Raw genomic sequence first — 24,285 nt, 5'->3', positions numbered from 1 at the left:
AACCCTGGTACAAGGCTAATATTTCTTACATGGCTAATTTTGAAATGTTCAGCCCACAAAAGAAGGCCGAGTCCTTTCTTACTTTACTTCTTAGGATTAAATATTTACTCCTGTTCCTCCTTTTCTTCTTCTTTCTGTTTCTCTTTTCTTCTTTCTGATATCTTTGTGATTCTCCTTCTCCTCTTCCTTTTCCTCTTATCCATATCCTTTTCCTTTGCATGTTCATCATCTTCCTTTTTCTCTTTGCCATTCTTGCTCTTTTCCTCTTCTCTGTTTCTCTTATTCCTCCTCCTTTTTTACCTTCTCTTTCTTCCCTCTTTCTTTCTTCTTTGCTGCTATTCATTTCTTTTACTTGTACCTCTTTATTTTCCTATAACCCATCTTTCTCCCCACTTCCTCCTCCATTACTGCTTATCATAAGACCTCACTTAGATTGGAAGAAGATGGGGGAAGTTGGGAATGATAGATGATTCTAGGCTTCCCACTTGCCTGGGAGTGTCTTCATGCTCCTTTCCTCTCATCATAAGAACTTAATTCCAAGGCTTCTTGAGGCCTCTCAAACAACTAGAGCTTCTGAAACCATTGCCACCCTTAATAAATACACACTGAATAGTGACTGTTGACATGGTGCCAACAGTAAAGCTCACAGGAAGGCTACTGCCAAGAACAAAAACATTAACAGCAGCTTATGTTTGTCAAAATGATCCTGTATGATGACAATTTTGTAATCATGTTAAGCTTATGAAAAACTTTGTTAATTGTTACACTCCTTTTTACTGAGAAACATTCTTTCAAGGTGGAAACAATTTGCCTAAGATAATATAATGATTATAATGCCAGAGTAAGGATTTCACCTACAGACACTCTTGAAAACCTCAGGTAACATGGTGAACCATTCAAACAGAGCAAACTCCAAACATCTGGACCAGCAGCCTTTAGCCTAATAATCTAACCTAATTCATAGTTAGGTATTTCCTTCTCTACATCTACTTGGAGATTACCTTTCTATAATATGAAATATATATCTCACTATATTACCTAAAGCACATACTGTTTTTTATCCAGAAGACACCTTTCTGTTACTGTGACAAAATACGCTGGTCCAGAAGAAGTAGACATCTGCAGCAAAATAGTATTTTCTAGATATTACAGGTATATAGCACACATGAACTCACAGTGGTTGTGACTGCATAGACATGACACTGAACAAAATAACAACAGCTGAAATGCAACCATGGATGGAGAGTCAAACTTCTGTTGTCCATGCACATGTGGGTGCAGGACCATTTACTGTGACATGGTTGACTCAAGAACCACATCCATACAGAAAACTGACTCTTATCCTTAGCATCCATCAACTGTCAATAGTGCCTCAAGTAGAATTTGGAGCTGCTGAGTTCCTCTCCCTTGAAAGGAAGGGTTTATTCTGGCTTACACTTCAAGTTACATCCCGACATGGCAGAAAGGCAATACAGCAGTAGCTTGAAGCAACCAGTTGAATCATATCTACAGTCAATATGTAGAGGGGGGGGGGAGAGAAGTAATGTTACTCAGCTAGCTTTCTGCTTTCTTTATGCTTCAGGATATGTGCCCAGGAAATGTAATTACCCAATTACCTCAATTAAGCTAATGGGATTACCTCAATTGATCTAATCAAATAATCCCTTTCAGGCATTTCAATAGGCTAACTCAATTACATAATCCTTAAGGCTTGTCTTCTACGACACTTTGACTTTCAAGTTGACAAATTACAGAAAGTATACTACAAAATTTGGACTAACACAAAGTATTTTTCTACAGTATGAATATTGTTGCCTGACAGAGTTGTTTTGTGTGATGATTGACAAGCCAGAGAAACCCTCCAGGCTTTAGTGTTCCATTACAGAAATGGATGAAAACAGATGTACAATTACTTTGAAAGTCAAAGTAAACAATACAGAAATAATTGGAAAATTTCAGGGCTTTGCCTAGATCTGATCTGTATTTTCATTTCTTAAAATATCAGAAATGTAATCCATGATTGAGAAAAGTAGTCATGGAAAGTTCTTTTCGTAACCTCCTCCTCTTTTTCTTCCTTCTGTTCTCCTTCCTTCTCTTTCACCCTCCTTTCCCACCATATCTTCTTTACCCTCCAGAGAAATAGTCAGGGGTAGTTCTTTTCTTAGATTTCTCCACCTTCTCCTCTTTTTTTCTCCTGTTGTGCATCTCACAGGTAGGTCAGATGTAGTATGCACAAGGCACTAGATTCAATTCCCAACACACACACACACACACACACACACACACACCTTTCTTCTCCAGTTTCTGTTGAAATCCAATTGAGAATGAACTAATGACAAGATGAAGCTATATTATATAAATGCAGATAAATGCAGGTTTATTGGGAGCAGTAAGGAAGGGGGAGGAGGAGGAGAACACACACGGGGAATGGAGAAAAGAGCGCAGCAAGGGAGCAAAAGAGGGAGAAAGGGTGGGAAGGGGTCTATGGAACTAAGATGTCTGGATTATATAGTGAAGGACCTTTGGGAGAGAGGCCCCCACCCCTAGGTAGAGGACAGGGTATGGCAGCCATATTTAACATTCCAGCCTTTGTTGATAATAAAAGGATAATGGGCAAAGAATCTTTTCTGGCTACTTCTGGCTGGCATTGGAAGCATTGATTTTTGGGGGTAGGGCAAAAAGCTGGAATGTTGGCCAAGTCCCAAGAGCAGGTTGTTCCATTTGCTATTCAGGATCTATGAGACAATCTGCAGCTAGAAAACTGCAGGTCCAGCTGATTCAGTCTATGAGGCTTAGGCCAGAGCACGTGAGTTCTGGATGCAGCTCTTGAGGAATCAGGATGCTGGAACATATACATGTTAGGGGAAAAAGGTAAAGTTAAGGAGTTTAACTTTTAGGCCAATGGACTTTTAGGCCCATGTTCCTAGTATTTGGGAGAGGGGAGTCCCAAAACCAGGAGAGGAAGCTCAACCTCTGGAATAGGCAGGCTGGGAAACAGGCTGTTGATTGGTAGTACTTGTCTGGAACCTGAACCTGTGGATTCCAGTGGATCTCCTAAAGCTTACAAGAATTTTTTTAAGTTTTCAAAAAGAGACAAATTGGCTCAGGAGACACTTTAAAATCTGATTAATGTTAAAACTCTGAACAGTCTGAATATAAAAACAATAGCATAGTGGGGGGAAGAGTTTTTATATGCATGAAATTACTTTCTTATCACCAACCTTAAAACACCTCCTAAGACCCTCAAACACATCAGAAGCTCAGACCTTACATAAACTATGTTTTTGAGAGGACAGCTGAAGCCTTGGTTTCTGCTGTTAACCTGATCTTCAAACCTATCAGAGAGCTGAGAATAAACCACAGCAGGAAGCATAGTCCAAGTGGCCTATGTATATTGACAGAGGTTTATCCATTATCCAGATGGCCCTCCCATTAGGCTCCTTTGGTGTCAGTGGCTCTTGTGGGCACAAGTCCTAGGGCAGCATTGCAGCATCACTCTTTGGGTGCTGGGCCCAGCAAATCTCAGAGGCTTTTCCATGGAAGAGGAATTTGGGAGAATGACCATCCTTATTTTTTTCTAAGTAAAATGGGGCAGTCATCTCTCCGGGTGTCTGTCCTGTTTGTCCACAGTTCAGGCAGGGCCTTATCGGCAGAGCAGTTGGGACAGTCCTGCCTAGTATTACAGTATCCAGGTAGAGTCATCTGTCATTGTGCCCAAATGTTCCTGGAGGTCTTGGGTTTAAATAGTACCTTTAAATGTACTATTCTGCAGATTTTCTGATAGATTTTGAGGACCATGATCTATTAAGTACAGCTGAACCAAACAAGCTTTGATTGTATAGTTACCCATCCTAGGCTTAACCTTGAAAACAAAACAAGAGACTAGGTAAAGCTTAATCAGTTTTTGTAGCATATATTTCTGTAAACATATTTAAATACATGTAAATTTATTTAATTAAATATATTTAATATGTAAATATATGCAAATGTGTTGTAAATATATTTCTGAACTAGTATCAAAGCAAAACTTTGAATCATAGATACAATTCACAAATTGGCAATCCTGCTGATCCAATCACACTGCATCATTACAGAGTCAACAGCAAAAGCTTAAAAGGTGGGCAGGAAGCCATACCTCCAATCTCCCTTATCTTAAACCAACGGGGCGATCAGCGGCTTGTTTTAAGTGATCCACAGAGGGAAATTCAAAACTGGATCACTGGTGCTGCACCACCCAGCCCAGCCCCTGCCTGCCACTGTCTCCAACCCGCTGAGACCTCGCTTGGGTGTGGGGTTGAATCAGGATGGGGTAGGGAGAACCTGGAGCCTAGTGTGCAGACACAGCCTCAGCAAGGGGAAGAGGGGGAGAGGTGAAAGCACACTTTGCAAAAGACCTGGACAGACAGTTTGGAAAATTCCCGCAGACACCCAAGAGGTGTCTGATGATCAGTTTTAGAGCCAGAAGTACCCATTTTCCCAGCCTTTGCTGGAATCCCAAGATTATTGAAAGTGGTGTCCCAAATCAGTAATCTGGAATTGGCATCTTTGGTGATGAACAGAAGTCTCTGAAATGTCAGACTACCTCGGAACACAGACCTGGCTTTGTTCCGGATGGACTCCTCTCTCCTCAAAATGTCTTCACAGAAGGGCCAGGGGGTGGGCGGTGGGGTTCATGAGCCCTGGAAGAGACGCCTGGTACCTCCTGACAACAGCTGGGGGACAGGGCACTTACTGAATCAAAAGTTGTCTCAGGTGAAGAGGGAGGTGGGGGCATGAAGTGGCTCCATGAAGTCCAGCTTGTGTGGCTCAACTTCCCCTCGAGCCACAGCACCAGACGATCTGTTAAATAAAACAGATTGAGCTAATGGCGAGACGAAGCTATATTATGTACATGCAGGTTTATCGGAAGCATCGAGGGGGGTTGGAGGAAGGGAAGCACACTCTGGGGTGGTGAGAGAGAGCAGGAATGGGGAGAAAGGCGGAGAAAGTGCAAAAGGGGGCTACAGAACCAAGATGCCTGGATTACATAGGGAAGGGCCTCTGGGAGAGAAGCCCCACCCCTAGGTAAAGAGCAGCATATGGCAGCCACGCCCTACAGTCTGTAGGACTTTAACAATATGCATATGTATATGCTTACGGATGTATGTACATGCTTGTGTACATGAGTATAGGTATTTGTGTTCCACAATACATGTGTGGAAGTCAAAAAACAACATTGGGTGTTAGTCCTTGCCTTCTCCTTGTTTGAGATATGGTCTGTTTATTGCTCACCACCATATATTTCAGGATAGCTGGCCCAAGAACTAATGGAGATTCTCCTGTCCCTGTTCCCCATCTCACCATAGGACACCGAGTTTAGAGACACTCAGGCTACATGTCCAACTTTTTTGTGGGATCTAGGCATATGACCTCAGGTCCACACACTTGTATTATTGTTCTGGTTTTATTTTTGTAACTGTTAAATGCCTTTATCAAAGCAATTTTAGGGAAGAAAAATGTCTATCTGTCTTAGAATTTCAGGTCACATTGAATCCTCCAGAAAATTCAAAACAGAAGTCGAAGTCAGGCCTCCTCTTCCTCTTTCTTTTCCTCCTCCTCTTCCTCCTGTTTCTCTTCCTTCTCTTATTCCCCCTCCTTCTTCTTCCCCACCTCATCCTTTTATCTTTTATTTTTTGTTGTCCTCTTCTAGAAAAATAGTCAAAGAAAGTTTTTTTTTTTTCTTGGCCTCCTCTTTTTCCTCTTTTTCCTACTGGTGTGAAGTTCAGAGGCAGAGACAGATAGCTTGCCTAGCATAGGCAAGGCTATAGGAATGGAGATATATGTACAACCTATGCTATAGGAGATATAAAAATGTATCATAGTGAATATCACTTTAGTTTCAATATATATATATATATATATATATTGCTATAATGATCTGGTTACTCTAGCCCTACACTCTCTCTTACCTCACTCCTACCCTTTTTCTTACTACTGTCTCCTTACAGATATCATTCCCACATTCATGGGTTTTTTTTTTGTTTGTTTGTTTGTTTTGTGATCCACTAATTTTAACCAGGGCCATATGTGCAGCTTCACCCAAGTTTGAGACTTTCCATTGGAAAGTGGGCTTACCATCTGTTAAACAACTGAAAGTAAAGACTATCCCTACCCCTAAAAGTATCAGCTACCAAAAGTTTATCAAGGCTCTACGAGCCTTTCCTTAATCTATGGTTGGTGTTGACAGGCCCAGTGTAGGCAGTCATACTACTGTGAGGCTGTATTATCAATAACTGTGTCCTGCCCTGAATTGTTAAATAAAAGTCACATGTATTTATTTATTTGTGTGTGTGTTCATATATGTCGTGAAATGCATGTTGATGTTAGAGCAATTCTGTTGGAGTCGGTTCTCTCCTTCTTCCATGAGAGTCTGAAGTAGTAAATGCAAATGGACAGGCTTGGTGGCAAGTACCTTTATCCAGTGAACCATCCAGCCTTATTATATTGTTCTATTAAAATTAATGGAGATGATATTCATCATGAATATTAACTTCAGGACAAGGCACATAATAAGGAACAAGTAAGATTCAGCCATTATTGTTTCTATCTAAATATGAGAATATTTCATAATGACTTTGACTTCCATGTCTACCCTGTTCTTCAGCTCTTTGTGGTTACTAACAGTCCTTTATTATTACCCTTTCTTTCCTGTCCGCAGGGTATAACCATCGGTACTGGACCTCTACCACCACCAGTGAGTAATCAAAGCAGTGATATCCCAATATTTTCAGGACCTCTTCTTCCCTAGAGTCAACACCAGAGAAGTGAAATGTTTATCTCTTATAGAGTTAATTTAATAATATTACATCCCCCAAGTACTCCAGAGAAGCTCCATCAACCCAAATTTTCCACAACCCCTATTCCAAGCTCTACAGCTAAGGAACATATCTCTACAATCTATGATACCTCAACACTACTTTTGTATGGTGTCTGTTCTCCATTCAGCCTGTTCTGCACTCTGATTGCTTGGGCCACCACAGACACTAGTTTGCCCTCCTAGTACCATAGCCTTGGTCCAACCACAGGGCATTTACTTTACATTAGCTGTTTATGGAGACCAACTATCTCTGATTTCTCAATTTCCAAGCCTTATCTCATGGATCAGAAAGACTTTCTCATACTACTTTATATTAATAGTCCTTTATTTACATTCAAACATGGCCAATGGCTTTTTTCACTCATCATCATAACTTATTCCTTGTTGTTTCTTCTATGAAATTTACTTCTATTTCATTTATTAATATTGCAAATATTTATTACCTACTTCAAACTACCTATTTATAGGTTGAATAGTTTAATTCATGTATGAAGCAATCTGTATCTGTTCATATGTGAATTCCATTTAAATATTAGAAAAGTATTATAGATCTTAGACAGGATTGTGATTATTGTCCTTTCTCTTGACTTTTTCCCCAGATGTAGACATAGTTTCTAATAAGATGATAGGTATCTGGCACAGAGGGCTTGATTTATATCACAAATTCTGTGAAACTGAAGCCCTGAAGCAGGTTCAGGGCACAAACACACAACCTATGCTATAGGAGATATAAAAATGTATCATAGTGAATATATCACTTTAGCTCCAAGAATAAATATCTTTGTCTGGAGAAATGTATTATTGGGTAAAAGCATTTACTATAGAAAGTCAGGTGTAAGCACATGGGACTGTATCCCCAGCATTATGGGAGGATCTTTGGGGTTAGCTAGATGCAAGCCTACCTCCAGAATCAGTGAGACCCTGTCTCAAGGAAATAAGTCAGAGAGTGATATAGGAGAAAGTCTTTTCCTAGCCTCCATGAGTTTCTAGATACAAGCATCTGCACACACACCTTGCACATATAATACACACATACAGCATACTTATATTTTCACACCAGTAAGTAAATAAATGAATGAGTAATTAACTCATACCTATGCTGTCTTATACATTATATAAACAGTCGAAATATATTAAGTGACCCTGGTGTAGTGAGCAGATTAGTGGGCTAACAAAAATACAATGTGTCCATGCAGTTGGATATTAACAGCCAATAAAAAGGAAATTCTTGCATTGATCATAGATTATACTGAGAATATCTTCACAAAAATGCTGTATAACTTTCTCGTAACAGAGCTATATACTAGTAATATACACATAAACAAAAAGGACCAGTAGAAGTTGCTGCAGGTTAGGGAAGGACAATTCCTGCTGTTTGATTATTGAGTTTTAGTTTTAAAAGATGAGAAGGTCTTGAGGACTGGTTACACAGAAGCTATATGTAGCCATCACTTTGACTATAACAGCCAGTCAAGGTTACAGTGTATACTCCTCACTTCTCTTTTTTGTTACAGGTACACCTCCATCCCTGGTACCCTTCACCCTCAATTTCACCATAACCAACCTACGCCATATGAAGGGCATGGGATCCCAAGGATCTGCAATATTCAACAGCACAGAGAGGATCTTGAATCGCCTGGTCAGAACTCTCTCTGACTCCCTCTGTGTTATCTCAGTCTTGTAGGCTTTGGCTCTTAAGGTCATCTTCTCTTTTTTCCACAGCTCCAGCCCATGTTCAGGAAGAGCAGTATTGGGCCTTTTTATTCTGGCTGCAGACTGATCTCTCTGAGGTAAGAACTCCAGAGTAGACATGGAGGGCATACAGAAGATCACCAGGGGCTGACTCCTATCTCACTGCTCCTAGTGTTAGGGGCAGGAGGACACCAACTCCTCTCTAGTCCTTTCCTTTTCAGAATAGGAAGTGTGGACTCCTTTCTCTTTCAGGAGACAATGATGTGTAATTCTACTGAGCATTTCCAGTTAATTTTTCTTATAATTTTATTTCTGTTGCTATGATAAAATACTCTGACAAAAAAAGCAATATGCATAAGGAACTATTTGGCCTACAGTTCTAGAGTACAGTCCACCATGTGGAGCATTTAGAGTGGAAAGGGCTTGAGACAACTGGTCACATCTTAGTCATATTCAAGAGTAAGAGAAAATTAAGGCACCCATTTCCCTGCTGCCTGCTTGCGAACTTCCTTCATTTTACAGGCTCAGAACTGGTGCCATTCACAATGGTCTGAATCTTCCTACAACAATGAACAGGCAAGAGGCATTTTCATAGACTAGCTGACAAACTGACCTTATCCAGAGAATTCCTCATTAAGACTTTTCCTAGCTGATGCCCCTCAGTTGAGGAATGGTTACAGAAATAGTGGTACATCTACACAATGGACTATTACTCAGAAATAAAAAACAAGAAAATAATGAAATCTGCTGGCAAATGGTGGGAACTGGAAAAGATCATTCTGAGTGAGGTATCCCAGAAGCAGAAAGACATACATGGTATATACTTACTCATAAGTGGATATTAGATATATAATATAGGATAAACATACTAAAATCTGTACACCTAAAGAAACTAATCAAGAAAGAGGACTCTCGCTAAGATGCTCAATCCCCATTCAGAAAGGCAAAGAGGGTGGACATCAGAAGAGGGAGAAAACAGGGGACAGGATAGGAACCTATCACAGAGGGCCTCTGAAAGGCTCTACCCTGCATGGTATCAAAGCAGATGCTGTGACTAATAGTCAAACCTTGGGCAGAGTGCAGGGAATCTTATGAAAGAAGGGGGAGATACTAAGACCTAGAAAGGATGGGAACTCTATAAGGAGAGCAACAGAACCAAAAAGTCTGGGCACAGAGGTCTTTTCTGAGACTGATACTCCACCAAGGACCATTCATGGAGATAACCTAGAACCCCTGCACAGATGTAGCCCATGGCAGTTCAGTGTCCCAAGTGGGTTCCATAGTAATGGGAAGAGGGATTGTCTCTGACATGAACTGAGTGGCTGGCTTTTTGATCACCTCCTCCTAAGAGGGGAGTAGCCTCACCAAGCCACAGAGGAAGACAGTGCAGCCACTCCTGATGAGATCTGATAGACTAGGATCAGAAGCAAGGAGAGGAAGACCTCTCCTATCATGCACTTGGGAAGGGCCCTGGGTGGAGAAGGGAGAGGTAGGATGGGAGGAGCGGGGAGAAGAGAGGGAGCTATGGGAGGGGTACAAAGTGAATAAACTATAACTAATAAAAAGAAAGAGAGAAAAAAGACTTTTCCTAGCTAACTCCAGTTTGTGTCACATTTACATTTAAAATTGGCCATTATAGGTCTGAAAATGGTGACTCATTTCATGCATAAAAATAAGCCACAGTGCTATGAAGAAATATATCTGTATCAACCAATAAACTTAAGCCAGTTGAAATTTTTACCTTATTTGCAGATTCCTTTTTTCAACCCCGTTGTTACATTTCTATTTTTAGGGCATTTGCGGTCATGTTATAGATGTCATATACAGTATAGCATAAATACTGACATGTTTAGGGTCTATGTCCTTTTTTCAAAGACATTAGTTCGCTTATTCACTCTCTAATTCATTGTCTTCTTCTGCCACGAAGGACATTAATTCATCAGTAGCCCCACATCTCTTCTCCCTCAATGAAAATTTTCTGAACCTCAACCTTAGAATCTTCATTTCATCATCTTTGTCACTTTTTCTTGCTAGGCCTGAGAAAGATGGAACAGCCACTGGAGTGGATGCTGTCTGCACTCACCACTCTGCTCCCATGGGCTTTCAGCTGGACAGAGAGAAGCTGTACTGGGAACTGAGCCAGAACACCCATGGTGTCACCCAGCTGGGATCCTTCACTTTAGAAAAGGACAGTCTGTACATCAATGGTGAGCAACCTTGTGGAACCAAAAGCTGAAGCAGAGAATGCTACTCTAAGAGAAGTGGGCTTTCTGCTTAATCACAGGACCCTTCCTATACACAATCCTAAATCTGCGGAACCACCAAGTGACTGAACAGCACACATCAACCTTGGAGTAACCAAGTCCTTCTCTTTTCTCTGCATCACTGCATTATGAAGGCATTATCTGAACACCTGTGTATCCTACAAAAGCCTTCTTCTACCACATCAAGGACCATCTCTGGCAGAAGCCAATGGTGGTTCAATAGTGGTTCCAATCTAAGGGTGTTTGTTGTTATGTGTATTGGTTTTTTTTCATTTGAGATACATTATGCTTATCTATCTGAAGCTGGCCTAGAGCTAACAATGCAACCTGCCTGGTCTGTTCTTAAACTGGTAACTCTCCTGCTTCAACCTCTCGTAAGTGTTGGGCTTAGCAGTATTTCCTCATATGTGTGTATCTCATATATCTGAGGAACAAAAATGTTACTATCATTCTTGCTATGCATCTCGCCATATTCTCTGAGCCTTAGTTCCATCATAAGCTTTCATGCGAAACTTGAATTCACCAGGAGTGGTGGCTCACGACTGTAATCCCTGAGTTTGTCTTGTATGTTCAGGAGTCTTGGTTTGATTATTAGTGCATTAAGGAAGATAAGAGAAGGTAAAGAACAGAGAAGGAAAGAGAAGGAGAAAAAAAACCAGAAGAAATTGGAGAAGCATTTCTCAGGTGTGGTAGCCTCTGTTCACAATCATAACACTTCAAAGATTAGATGGAAGGTTTTGTTTGAGTTTGTGCTCATCCTGGATTACATAGAGAATTCAAGGCCAGCCTCAGCTGCAGAATAAGACTCTATCTGAAACAAAACAAAGATTCCATCTCAACCCAAAGTTGGATCTATCATTTCCCTCCCCATCCATGCCACAAAGTCCCCGATGGACTTGGAAACAACAGTTTATAAGTGAATGTGGTAGAAACTGGCATGTATTTGTTTTACCAAGTAAATTGTAAATTCATGAGAACAGAGATGGTTCTCTTGATGACACCAAGACTTTAGGTGTTGCATTGTGTAGATTTGAAGTCTCAGCTGGAGAAAGGACTGATGGGTGTCAGCTATGTATTAAACATTTCTGTCCCTGCATCCTGATTTTCTCCTCTTTTCATTGCAGGTTTTTCACATAAAACAACCTCGGCTTCGACTCCCCACAGTGAGTACTTAAAAGCCTGATGGATGGATTCCTCATACCCTATGGGAACAGCAGCTGATCTATCTACCTATTGAGTCCAAGGTCATGAAAGAGAAAAATAAATTAAAAGCTGGAGGCTCACACCCACTATGTCCCAATTTGGGAAGCAAAGATGCTCTCTGGCGACTTTCATGTGCTACTTCTAATGCCATTTTTTACTCCAATCCTTTTCTTCTCAGCTCCTGTGACATCCTTTGTGTCTTACACAGAGACCTCCACCACACCACCCATCCACACAACAGGTAGGTCACCTGAAAGACAGGACTTTGGAGATGATGAAGACAACTCAGAATGAGCCAGGCAGGGAGACACACACCTTTATTCCCAGCACTTAGGGAGGCAAAAGCCAGGGGGATTGCTATAAATATAAGGACAGCCAGGATACCAGGAGACCAAGGCTACACAGAGAAACATGTCTCAAAAAAAAAAGTAACTCAGAATGTTAATGGGTGCTTATTGGTCTGAATTTTTCATAGGCAGGAGATAAATGACCCTCAAATCTCCAGTGCTATTAATCTTGGACAACTCATTTATTCTCTCAGGGCCTCAGTTTCCTCAACTTCCAAATGATATATTTATTTAAAACTTCACACTAAGACTGAAGTGGTCACTCTTTAATCCCACCACTTGTTGCTCAGTAGTGAAAACTTTACATTAATATACCCAAGCTCAGGGTTTTCAAGTACTTTAATTTGTGTGTATGTGTGTGAGTGTGTGTGTGTTCTGTGTTGTGTGTAGATATTTGTGCATGCATGCATAGATGCCACAGATGAATGATTAATGTCTTACTTAATTGCTCTCCATGTTCTTGGGTGTTGTGTGTGTGAGTGTGTGTGTGTGTGTGTATGTGTGTGTGTGTGTGTGTGTGTGTGTGTGTGTTGATGTCTACCTAAACTATTGCTTATCAGTTCAGCTTGACTATCATCTGGCCAACAAGTGTCAAAGAGCCTCTTGTCTCTGTCTTTCCAGTACTGAGATCACAGTTACAGAGTGTAACACCACACTCTGCTTTTTACATACTTACTGAGATTCTGAAATCAGGTCGTTATTTTGTGACAATCACTGGACTGACTGAGCCATCTCCACAGCCCCTTAGTTTTCAACAGAAGAAAACTGAGAACAGCATAGACCTGAGAAACGCCAGGTGGTGTGATGGTCTGGACCATGGACTGGCTCTATTTCATCTGAGGTGTAGAATCCCATCAGCACCCTTCTCTTACCTTGTATTGGCTTTCCTGAGGTTTGTGGAAGAGCAGACACCATCTTTATCTCATTATATTCTCTTGTTTTACATCATTGAATGTGCAAGGGTTGGAGGCTCAAGGGGAACACAGAGGCAGGTGGTGACTTGGGAAAAGAGACTTTTTAGAAGGCTAGTTAGTACTAGTCTTCTACTGGACAGACAGCATTGTGGTGGTTCTGAGTGGAGATCAGGCATGTAAGGCAGAGTGAGGATCCTTTCATATAGATCTCAGAGAAGGGAGGTGATTTCCTGTATTCAGGCTGATGCCTAATGTGAGGGAAGAAGGGACCTTGCATTTCCAGGAAGGAATGTGTGGCTCTTAGGATGTGGAGGAAGTGAGCAGGAGGGGCACATAGAGTTTCAGGTGTAGCAAGTATATGGGTTGAGTCACCACTAGTAGTGCTCTAAATGTTTTGAATGTGACATCCTGAGTTCAGAGACCTCCTGGAAATGGGGTTGGAGTGATGCCTGATACTCTCTTGAAATGACAGAACCTGAGGGGATTACAGATTCACAGACAGTGGGCTAGAGAGATAGCTCAGAGGTTAAGAGCACTGGCTGTTCTTCTAAAGGTCCTGAGTTCAATTCCAGCCAACCACATGGTGGCTCACAACCATTTATAGTAAGATCTGGTATGCAGGCACACATGGAGACAGAAAACTGTATGAATAATAAATAAATAACACTTAACGTAGAAACATAAAAACACACAGTTCCATTACAATGACTGTAAGAAAGAAGCTGCTTGAGGTGGGTAGAGCCTGAAGAGCAGTGTCGTCTGGATTCCAGCAAAGACCTTCTAATTCCAGAGTATACTGATCAGTGAACACTTTGGAAAATTGAGAAATCTCTATGACATGGACCTCATCATGGTCTCTGAAAAGGCATAAAAGAGGAAAGGCTGGGGCTGCAAAAACTTGGTTTGACTCAGGCTCTGCCATTTGGAGATTGTATAAGTATGTAATTTACCCTTGGCTCAGATCTATCAAATCATCTTCCTGAAGCCATTTCTCACCAAATTTGTATCTTTAATTTAAGAAAGGCATATAAAACAAAACATGACCCCAAAGTAACATACATATTTCTACAGATAATTTTCTCCTCTCTTGTGTGCATGTGTTAGTGTGTGTGTGTGTGTGTGTGTGTGTGTGAGAGAGAGAGAGAGAGAGAGAGAGAGAGAGAGAGAGAGAGAGAGAGAGAGAGCATACACGCATACACAGGGCAGAGCAGGATGGCTTATATGTATGGACATATGACAGTGGATGCTAAAGGCCAAACTTAGGTATTATTTTTGTGCATCATGAACAGTTCATTTTGAGACAAGATGTCTAGCTAGGCTTGACCTCCCTAAGTTGGAGAAGCCATTGTAAGTGAACCATAGAAATACACCTGATACCACCTCCCCAACACTGATTCAGAACTGTGTACCACAGCAATCTAGCCTTTTTTGGATAGATTTGGGATCATGCCCTGGCACTGATTTTTGACTTTAGTGATTAAACTATCTCCCTAGCCCACTCTCTGCCTTTGAACATATTTTTAAATTATTTTTATTTGTGGTGTGTACACACAGAAATGCATGTGCTTGAATCATGAGTGTTGAGATCAGAGGACAGCCCAAAAAGAATTGGTTCTTTATTTCTACTGTATGTGTCATGGGTATCAAACTCAGCTCATCAGGCAAATGACTTTCCTAATTTATATCACATAACCGAAATCCTATACCTTTATTTAAAAAAAAATCAATAAGTACATGGGTTGCAGAACAGCAAGTGTGTTAAGTGAATACTCAAACAAAAAAGATGTTTCTGTGAATTTTACCAACACAGGGTCTGATGTGTTTAGTGTCTGAACTGTGGTGTAGTAAAACCCCATAGAGAAATCCCAATCATGCCCAGAACATGACAAATGGTGCTTGATCTACTCACTGTCTTCCCTGGGAAAGATGGGTTGTTTGGGGGAAGACACTGCAGTGCTGGTAGATGCCCAAGTTTACAGAGAAACCAGCCTCTCAGAATATCTTTCTCCTACCCCTACTGTAGTGCCAGTCTCTCCTCTAGTGCCTTTCACCATCAACTTCACCATCACTAACCTCAAGTATGAGGAGGGCATGAGTCACCATGGGTCCTGGAAGTTCAATGCCACTGAGAGAATCCTACAAAGACTGGTAAGGGCTCTGTGCAGTAGATGCAGAATTCCCCTCAGAGGTAAGCCTCACCTATCAGCTTGGGCCACACCCTGCAAGAAGGCCACGCCTACCTCAACCTTGCTCCACACATTCCAGCATTGTATAGAGAGGCTAGCTCCAAACCTCTCAAAGACAGTCTCTAGAACTGTTCCCTCAGTTCTTGTATTGACAGCCTTCTCTTCCCCACAGCTTTGGCCTTTGTTCAATAAAACCAGTATCAGCCTCCTATATTCTGACTGCAGACTGGCCTTGCTCAGGTAAGTCCTAACAAGAACCATCCAGAGATCCTCAGGGTGTCCCAGACTCAAAGTGTGCTTGGCCTCCTTCCTTTTGTCCTGTCAGTACTTTGCCCATGTGGGTAAATCAGGAAGCACTGGATGCAGCAGCCAATGTGTCCCCTAGTCATATAAGCTCCACTTCAGTGACCCCCAAAGCCTGAAGACCATCATTAGGCTGTTGAACTTTTCTTGTTCATCCACTCTGAACTCCCACCTTCATTCCCTCATAGTGGAATAAAGGGGAACTTCCTTGGAGCTTTGAATTCTGTCCCTAGAAATTCTTTTACTGTATGTTATAGTATCACTTCCATCACTGTGATAAAAATAACCTGAATAAAGTCAAAGTAGGGGGAAAGTGGTTTATTTTAGGTCTAAATTTCAAGTGATAGTTCATAATTATTTTCTGGGAAGTCACAGCTAATCATTGATTGAGACAGTCACATTTCAGCCACAGCCAAGAGAAGAGAGAAATGAGAGCAGGAATACTCTCTCACTTGTCAGCTTAATTCTCCCTTTTTACACAGTCCAGGATCCCCTGCCTAGGGTTCAGTGCTGACTACAGTGGGCTAGGTATGTCTGTATTAATTACCTTCATTAAGATCTTTCCCCACAGGTGGACCCAATGTGGATAACCCCTCAGTGAAACTCTCTGTGTTGGTGATTCACGTAGACAGTGAAAGCTAACAAGCATGGCTTTAATGTGTTTCCTTTGCTTTGCTTCCAAAACCCACATCTGTCTTAAATATGAACTGTCTCTTCCTCACTCATGAGAATGTAGATGAGTGTCTTGCATTCAATAGAAAAACAAAATCTTTACTCTGTCTGCTCAGGTTCACAGAGTGCTAGAAGTCAGTACACTCAGAGAACCAAAGACTGATGTAAAACTCTATAGTAGTCTGTCACACGTCCCACCACTGCTCTTCCTTCCTCTCCTGCCCCATCATCCTAAAATGCTTTCTAGACTACCTCTCTCTCTCTCTCTCTGTCCTGATTGCTCAGTTTTTTTCTTTATTTTTCAGCATTTATTACCATATCTGAATGTCCTTTGTACTTAAACATTATATAAAAACCCAGATTATATTCAGCTTCTTATTTTCATTATTCACTTTTTAACTATTGAAAGTCTTTTATCCATTAATTAATTCATTTATTAACTTTATATCCTGATTACAGTCCCCCTAAAACCTCAACTGCCAGTCTCAGCCTCAAACCCTCTCCCTCATGCTCCCCTCTCATCAGTAAAAAGACATCCCCCAATCATGGATACCAAATTAACCGTGACACATCAAGTTGCAGCAGGACAAAATTAATTCTCTCTCACCAAGGCCAGACAAGAAAGTCCAGCTAGGTGAAAAGAATCTAAACACAGGCAACTGAGTCAGCGATAGCAACTACGCCAATTGTTAGGGGTCAGTATGTTTACCAAGCTGCATATCTCTTCAATATTTGTATGGCCTCTAGGTCCATCCCATGAATACTCTTAGATTGGTGCTTTAGTCTCTATGAGCTCCATGGGCCCAGGTTAGTTGGCTCTGTAGGTCTTCTTGTAGTGGTCTTGACTCCTCTGGTTCCTCAATCATTCCTATTACTCTTCCACAAGACTCCCCAAGTTTGTTCTACTGTTTGACTGTGGGTCTCTGCATCTGTTTCCATCAGCTGCTGGATGAAGCCTCTGAGAAGACAGTTATGCTAGGCTTCTGTCTACAAGCATAGCAGAGTATCACAGATAGTGACAGGGGTGTTGGCTCTCTCCTGTGGGGTGAGACTCAATTTGGGCCAGTCATTGGTTGGCCATTCCCTCAATCTGTGCTTCATCTTTTTTTTTTTTTTTAGGCTTCAATATTGTTTTAATTCAGGCTTAATAAATATTCAGTGGCAGGAATTGCATAAACTGGGTTATAGAAACTTGATTGTTAATATTGATTTCTAGAAGACCTATAGGTATATCAGTTTCTATATCAGTTTTAAACAATGTTAATCAAAGATAATTCTACAATTGCTTTTTTTTTCTTTTGTGTGTATATGTTTTTATTTTTTAAATTACACTTTATTCACTTTGTATCCCCCATAAGTCCCTGCCTCCTCCCCTCCCATTCTCTGCTCCATCTTTAACCCTGTACATATATACATAAAACAAATCTTGGGTCAAAGATTTTGTGGGTGGATTTGTGTCACCCTCCATCCTTTGAGAGTCCTGTCTAGGCAATCACTTTATCATCATTCTTCTCAACTGTCTTTCTCAGGCCTGAGAAAGATGGAGCAGCCACAGGGGTAGATGCCATCTGCACTCACCATCCAGACCCGACTGGAGCTGGAATAGACAATGAACGGGTATTCTGGGAACTGAGCAAGCTGACCCAAGATATCACTCAGCTGGGCCCTTACACCTTAGACAAGAACAGCCTTTACATCAATGGTGAGCCGTGGCCCTCTGTGCTTCAGTGCAGAGCATACATTTCCCCTCCCAGCCTCCACTTCTTCACCCTACTTTCTTCTCACTCTTTCATTATCTCTTCAGGTTATACACATCAGATCCTCTCCATCTCATCTACAAGTGAGTATTCTGAAGCTCACTAAGTCTCTCCTATGCTGTAAGGCCCAGCCCCCACAAAAGAAAAAGAAACAAAACCCCATCTTCTGCTTTTCATCCCTGAAGCCCCTCTCCAACTACAAGTGCACCAAAATGTATGTCCTAAAAAGCCTTAAGTCAGGCTGTAGTTATAGCTCAGTAAGGTGCTTGCCCTGGGAATGGAGTTTGATCCATAGGAGCTACATAAAAAGCCGGGCATCGTCATACATGTTTTTTGTTTCTTGCTTGTCTGTTTGTTTGTTTGTTTGTAATCCTCACTCTAGAAGGGGTACACATGAGGAGACTTTGGGTTTTCTAGTCAGCCACCATAACTGACTTGGGGATTCATGGGTCCTCAGAAGGACATTAAGTGGGTGTACTGGGCACTGAGCAAGCTGACCAATGTTACTGCCCAGCTGGACATATAGACTTTGGGCATAAAACACAAAGTGGACAGTGCTTGAGGAAGAACAATGCCAGAGGGACCAGAGAGATGGGTTGGACCTTAAGAGCATTAGCTGGTCTTCTAGAGCACCTGGGTTCTATTCCCGCTGCCCTCATGATGGCTTACAACCTTCTATAACTACAGTTCAAAGAACAAGATGCTCTTTTTTTAGCCTCCATGAGAACTTGGCATGACATACTACATAGAAACACATGTAGGAAAAACAGTCATAGTACACACATGAAACAAAATAATTCATAAAAAGGACATCAGCTGTTGTCTTCTGGCTTCCATACACAAAGCCTTGCATGTGCACACATGAGCACGAAGATGAAAGTTTCAGACATGCATACTCCCATCCTTTCAAAATGAAGGAATTTTTCACTCTATTCTTCAGCTTCTGTGGTGACCACCGTTTCCAGCAGGATGACAACCCCTGTCTCCAGCCCCACAGGTAAAAATGCTCTTTCAAAGCATGTTCTTAAATTGCAGCAGGCAAAAGGAGGGTTGGACTGGGCCGGTGACACATCCCAAAACAGCCTAAGACTGACTCTTGATGGATCTCACAAGGGAGTTTCAATTTCCCTGAGAATTCCTTAGATGTCAGACCCAATGTCCTAAGCCATTCTCAAATCTCATGAAATCCTATATTATATGTCTATATGAGTAAATATATACCATGTGCATCTTTCTGCTTCTGGGACAACTCACTCAGGATGATCTTTTCCAGATCCCAACATTTACCTGCAAATTTCATTATTTCCTTGTTTTTTATTGCTGAGTAATATTCCATTGTGTAGATATACCACAATTTGTGCATCCATTCCTCCATTGAAGGGCACCTGGGCTGTTTCCAGCTTCTGTCTATTACAAATAAGGCTGCTACAAACATGGTTGAAATTAGGAATAGTGCTTCCTCAAGACCCAGCTATACCACTGCTAGGTATATACCCAAAGTTTGCTCAAGTACACAAAGGGATACTTGCTCAACCATGTTTATAGCAGCTTTATTTGTAATAGCCAGAACCTGGAAACAACCCAGATGTCCATCAATGGAGGAATGGGTACAGAAATTGTGGTATTTTTACACAATGGAATACTACTCAGCAATCAAAAAGGAGGAAATCATGAAATTTGCAGGCAAATGGTGGGATCTAGAAAAGATCATTCTGAGTGAAATATCCCAGAAGGAGAAAGACAAACACGGTATATACTCACTTATATAGACCTATAAGATATGATAAACATAATGAAATCTATACACCTAAAAAAGATAATCAAGAGAGCAGACATGGGGTAAGATGATCAATCCTCGTTTAGAAAGACAGATGGAATGTGCATTGAACTTATGACAGGAGTCTACTGAGCGCATCTGCAAGACTCTAACTAGCAGTGTTTTCAAAGCAAAGACTCATGACCAAACCTTTGGCAGAGTACAGGGTATCATAAGAAAGAAGGAGAGTTAGTCTGATGGGGAAAGGATAGGAGCTCCACAAGGACCAAATATATCTGGGCATAGGGTCTTTTCTGAGACTGACATTCAACCAAGGACCATGTATGGATATAACCTAGAACCTCTGCTCAGATGTAGCCTGTGGTAGCTCAGTAACCAATTGGTTTCCCAAAGTGAGGGGAACAAGGACTATTTCTAACAGGAACTCAATGACTGGCTCTTTGGCCTCCCCACCCCCCAAGGGAGGAGCAGTCCTATTAGGCCACAGAGGAGGGCTTTGCAGCCAGTCCTGAAGATACCTGATAAAACAGGATCAGATGAATAGGGAGGAGGTCCCCCCCTATCTGTGGACTTGGAAAGGGGCATGGTGGAGATGAGGGAGGGAGGGAGGGACTGGGAGGGAATGAGGGATCGGGACACAGCTGGGATACAGAGTTAATAAAATGTAACTGATAAGAAAAAAATAAAATTCAAAAAAATGGGGAAAAAAACCAAACATGGTTGAGCAAATGTCCCTATTGTGTACTTGAGCCCCTTTTGGATATATGCCTAGGAGTGGTATAGCTGGATCTTGGGGAAGCACTATTCCTATTTGTCTGAGAAAGCACTAGATTGCTTTCCAGATTGGTTGTACAAGTTTGCATTCCCACCAGCAGTGGAGGAGGGTTCCCCTTTCTCCACAACCTTTCCAGCATGTGTTGTCCCTTGAGTTTTTGATCTTAACCATTCTGATGGGTGTAAGGTGAAATCTTAGCGTCGCTTTGATTTGCATTTTCCTGATGGCTAATGAGGTTGAGCATTTCTTTAAGTGTTTCTCTGCCATTCAATATTCCTCTGCAGAGAGTTCTCTGTTTAGCTCTGTACCCCATTTTTTAATTGGTTTACTTGATTTTTTGCTGTTCAACTTCTTTAGTTCTTTATATATACTGGATATTAGCCCTCTGTCAGATATAGGGTTGGTGAAGAACCTTTCCCAATCTGCAGGCTGTCGTTTTGTTCTGAGGACAGTGTCCTTTGCTTTACAGAAGCTTTTCAGTTTCATGAAGTCCCATTTATTGATTGTTGCTCTTAGAGCCTGTGCTGTGCTCTGTTGGTGTTCTGTTCAGTAAGTTGTCTCCTGTGCCAATGATTTCAAGGGTATTCCCCACTTTTTCTTCTAAGTGGTTTAGTGTGTCTGGATTTATGTTGAGGTCTTTGATCCACTTGGACTTTAGTTTTGTGCAGGGTGATAAGTATGGATCTATTTGCATTTTTCTACATGTAGACTTCCAGTTAGACCAGCACTATTTGTTGAAGATGCTATCTCTTTTCCATTGAATGGATTTGGCATATTTGTCAAAAAATCATGTGTCCATAAGTGTGTGGATTCATGTCAGGGTCTTCTATTCGATTCCATTGATCCACCAGTCTGTTTCCATGCCAGTACCATGCAGTTTTTAGTATTGATGCTCTATAGTACAGTTTGAGATCAGGGATGGAGATACCTCCTGAAGATCTTTTACTGTAGAGAATTGATTTAGCAATTCTGGGTTTCTTGTTGTTCCATATGAAGGTGAAAATTTTTCTTTCAAGGTCTGTAAAGAATTGTGGTGGTAATTTGATGGGAATTGTATTGAATCTGTAGATTGCTTTTGGCAAGATGGCCATTTTTACTATATTAATCCTGCCATGCCATGAGCATGGGAGATCTTTCCATCTTAAATCTGTACATCTAAAGAAACTTATCAAGAGGGAGGACTCTTGCTCAAATGCTCAATTCCTAACCAGAAAGGCAAAGAGGCTGGAAATCATAAGAAGGAGAAAAGGGAACAAGTCAGGAGCCTGACACAGAGGACCTCTGAAAAGATCTGCCCTGCAGACTATCAATGTAGATGCTGAGACTTATGGCCAACCTTTGAGCAGAATGCAGGGAATCTTATGAAAAAAGTGAGAGACAGTAAGATCTGGAGAGGACAGGAACTCCACAAGGAGAGCAACAGAACCAAAAAATTCGAGCACAGGGGTCTTTTCTGAGACTGATATTCTAAGCAAGGACTATGCATGGATAACCTAAGACCCCTGCATGGATGTAGCCCGTGGCAGTTCAGTATCCAAGTGGGTTCCACTGTAATAGGAACAGGGACTGTCTCTGACATGAACTGATTGGCCTGCTCTTCAATTTCCTCCCCCTGAGGGGGAAGCAGCATTACCAGGCCACAGAAGAAGACAACACAGCCACTCCTGATGAGACCTAATTGACTAGGATCAGAAGGAAGGAAAAGAAGTCCTCCCCTATCAGTGGACTTGGGGAGTGGCATGTATGCAGAGGGTGGAGGAAGGGAGGGATTGGGACAACAGGAGGGAGAGAACCACAGGGGAGATACAAAGTGAATAAAGTGTAATTAATAAAGAAAAATCCCTCATGAAATATGTAGATGGTGTATGGCTTTAAATCCCTTCCTAACCTATTAAAAACGCCAAACCAGAAGGAATTCTAGGTGAGAACTGAAGTGTATCATGGCCAAAAAGTATGAAAAAGAAGTAGCTCAGCAAACCATAAGCCTTACAAGCATGAGGACCTGCATTTTATTTCTCAAATCCGTGTAAAACTGCCAGGTGTGGTAGTTGGCACTTGTAATTCCAGTACTTAGAGGCAGAGATAGGCAGATCCAAGGAATTCACTGGAAGGATAGTCTGGCATAGGTGGTGAGCTCTAGGCCAATGATAGTCTATGTCATGAAAAGAAGATGTATTCCTGAGGGTGAAACCCAATGTTAGTTCTCTGGCTTTCACATCCATGCACATACATGTACTGTCATATATGCAACATTCATATTGAGATTCCATTAAAGATATTGTCACAAAAAGAGAAATGCTATATGATTTTTATCATAGCAAAGATATACACTAGTAAAATACACATAAACAAAAAGGACCAGTAGAAGTTGCTGCAGGTCAGGGAAGGAAAAACCCTGATGTTTGATTATGGAGTTTTAGTTTTGGAAGATGAAAAGGTCCTGAGGACTGGTTACACAGAAGCTATATGTAGCCATCACTTTGACTATAACAGCCAGTCAAGGTTACAGTGTATACTCCTCACTTCTCTTTTTTGTTACAGGTACACCTCCATCCCTGGTACACTTCACCCTCAATTTCACCATAACCAACCTACGCCATATGGAGGGCATGGGATCCCAAGGATCTGCAATATTCAACAGCACAGAGAGGATCTTGAATCGCCTGGTCAGAACTCTCTCTGACTACCCTGTGTCATCTCAGTCTTGTAGGCTTTGGCTCTTAAGGTCATCTTCTCTTTTGTCCACAGCTCCAGCCCATGTTCAGGAACAGCAGTATTGGGCCCTTTTATTCTGGCTGCCGACTGATCTCTCTGAGGTAAGAACTCCAGAGTAGACATGGAGTGTATGCAGAAGATCACCATGGGCTGACTCCTATCTCACTGCTCCTAGTGTTAGGGGCAGGAGGACACCAACTCCTCTCTAGTCCTTTCCCTTTCACTGGGAAGTGTGGACTCCTTTCTCTTTCAGGGGACAATGATGTGTGATTCAACTGAGTATTTCCAGTTATTTTTTCTTATAATTTCATTTCTGTTGCTATGATAAAATGCTCTGACAAAAAAGCAATATGCATAGGGGAACATTTGGCCTACAGTTCTAGAGTACAGTTCTAGAGTACAGTTCACCATGAGGAGCATTTAGAGTGGAAAGGGGTTGAGACAACTGGTCACATCTCAGGCGTATTCCAGAGTAAGAGAAAATTAAGGCACCCATCTCCCTGCTGCCTGCTTGCTAGCTTTTTTCATTCTTGCGGGCTCAAGATTGGTGCCATTCACAATGGTCTGAGTCTTCCTACATCAATGAAGAGGCAAGAGGCATTTTCATAGACTTGTTGACATACTGACTTTATCCAGAGAATTCCTTATTAAGAGGTTTCCTAGCTAACTGCAGTTTCTGTCACATTGACATTTAAAATTGACAATATTGGTCTTAAACTGTTGACTAATTTCACACATAAAAATAAGCCAAAGCGCTATAGAGAGATATATCTCTATCAATCAATGGTTGAATAAGACTTAAGCCAGTTTTTCAGATTCCTTTT

General features: G+C 41.4%; 1 protein-coding gene across 1 annotated transcript in view; it reads left to right on the top strand.

Moving 5' to 3' along the window:
• The window catches only part of LOC110541929 (mucin-16-like), a 168,454-nt gene that overhangs the window by 26,414 nt on the left and 117,755 nt on the right, over positions 1–24,285 (top strand). Inside the window, exons 3-13 of the mRNA XM_060382911.1 lie at positions 8,371–8,495; positions 8,579–8,646; positions 10,583–10,755; positions 11,937–11,975; positions 12,194–12,256; positions 15,300–15,424; positions 15,635–15,702; positions 17,967–18,139; positions 18,242–18,277; positions 23,288–23,412; positions 23,495–23,562. Coding sequence (XP_060238894.1) covers positions 8,371–8,495; positions 8,579–8,646; positions 10,583–10,755; positions 11,937–11,975; positions 12,194–12,256; positions 15,300–15,424; positions 15,635–15,702; positions 17,967–18,139; positions 18,242–18,277; positions 23,288–23,412; positions 23,495–23,562 — 1,063 coding nt within the window. The remainder of the gene's footprint in view (positions 1–8,370; positions 8,496–8,578; positions 8,647–10,582; positions 10,756–11,936; positions 11,976–12,193; positions 12,257–15,299; positions 15,425–15,634; positions 15,703–17,966; positions 18,140–18,241; positions 18,278–23,287; positions 23,413–23,494; positions 23,563–24,285) is intronic.

This window comes from Meriones unguiculatus, chromosome 1 (genome assembly GCF_030254825.1).
Source record: "Meriones unguiculatus strain TT.TT164.6M chromosome 1, Bangor_MerUng_6.1, whole genome shotgun sequence".
In the NCBI taxonomy this organism is placed as follows: Eukaryota; Metazoa; Chordata; class Mammalia; order Rodentia; family Muridae; genus Meriones; species Meriones unguiculatus.
Note: the sequence above shows the minus strand (reverse complement) of the source record. Positions and strands in the feature narration are given on the sequence as shown.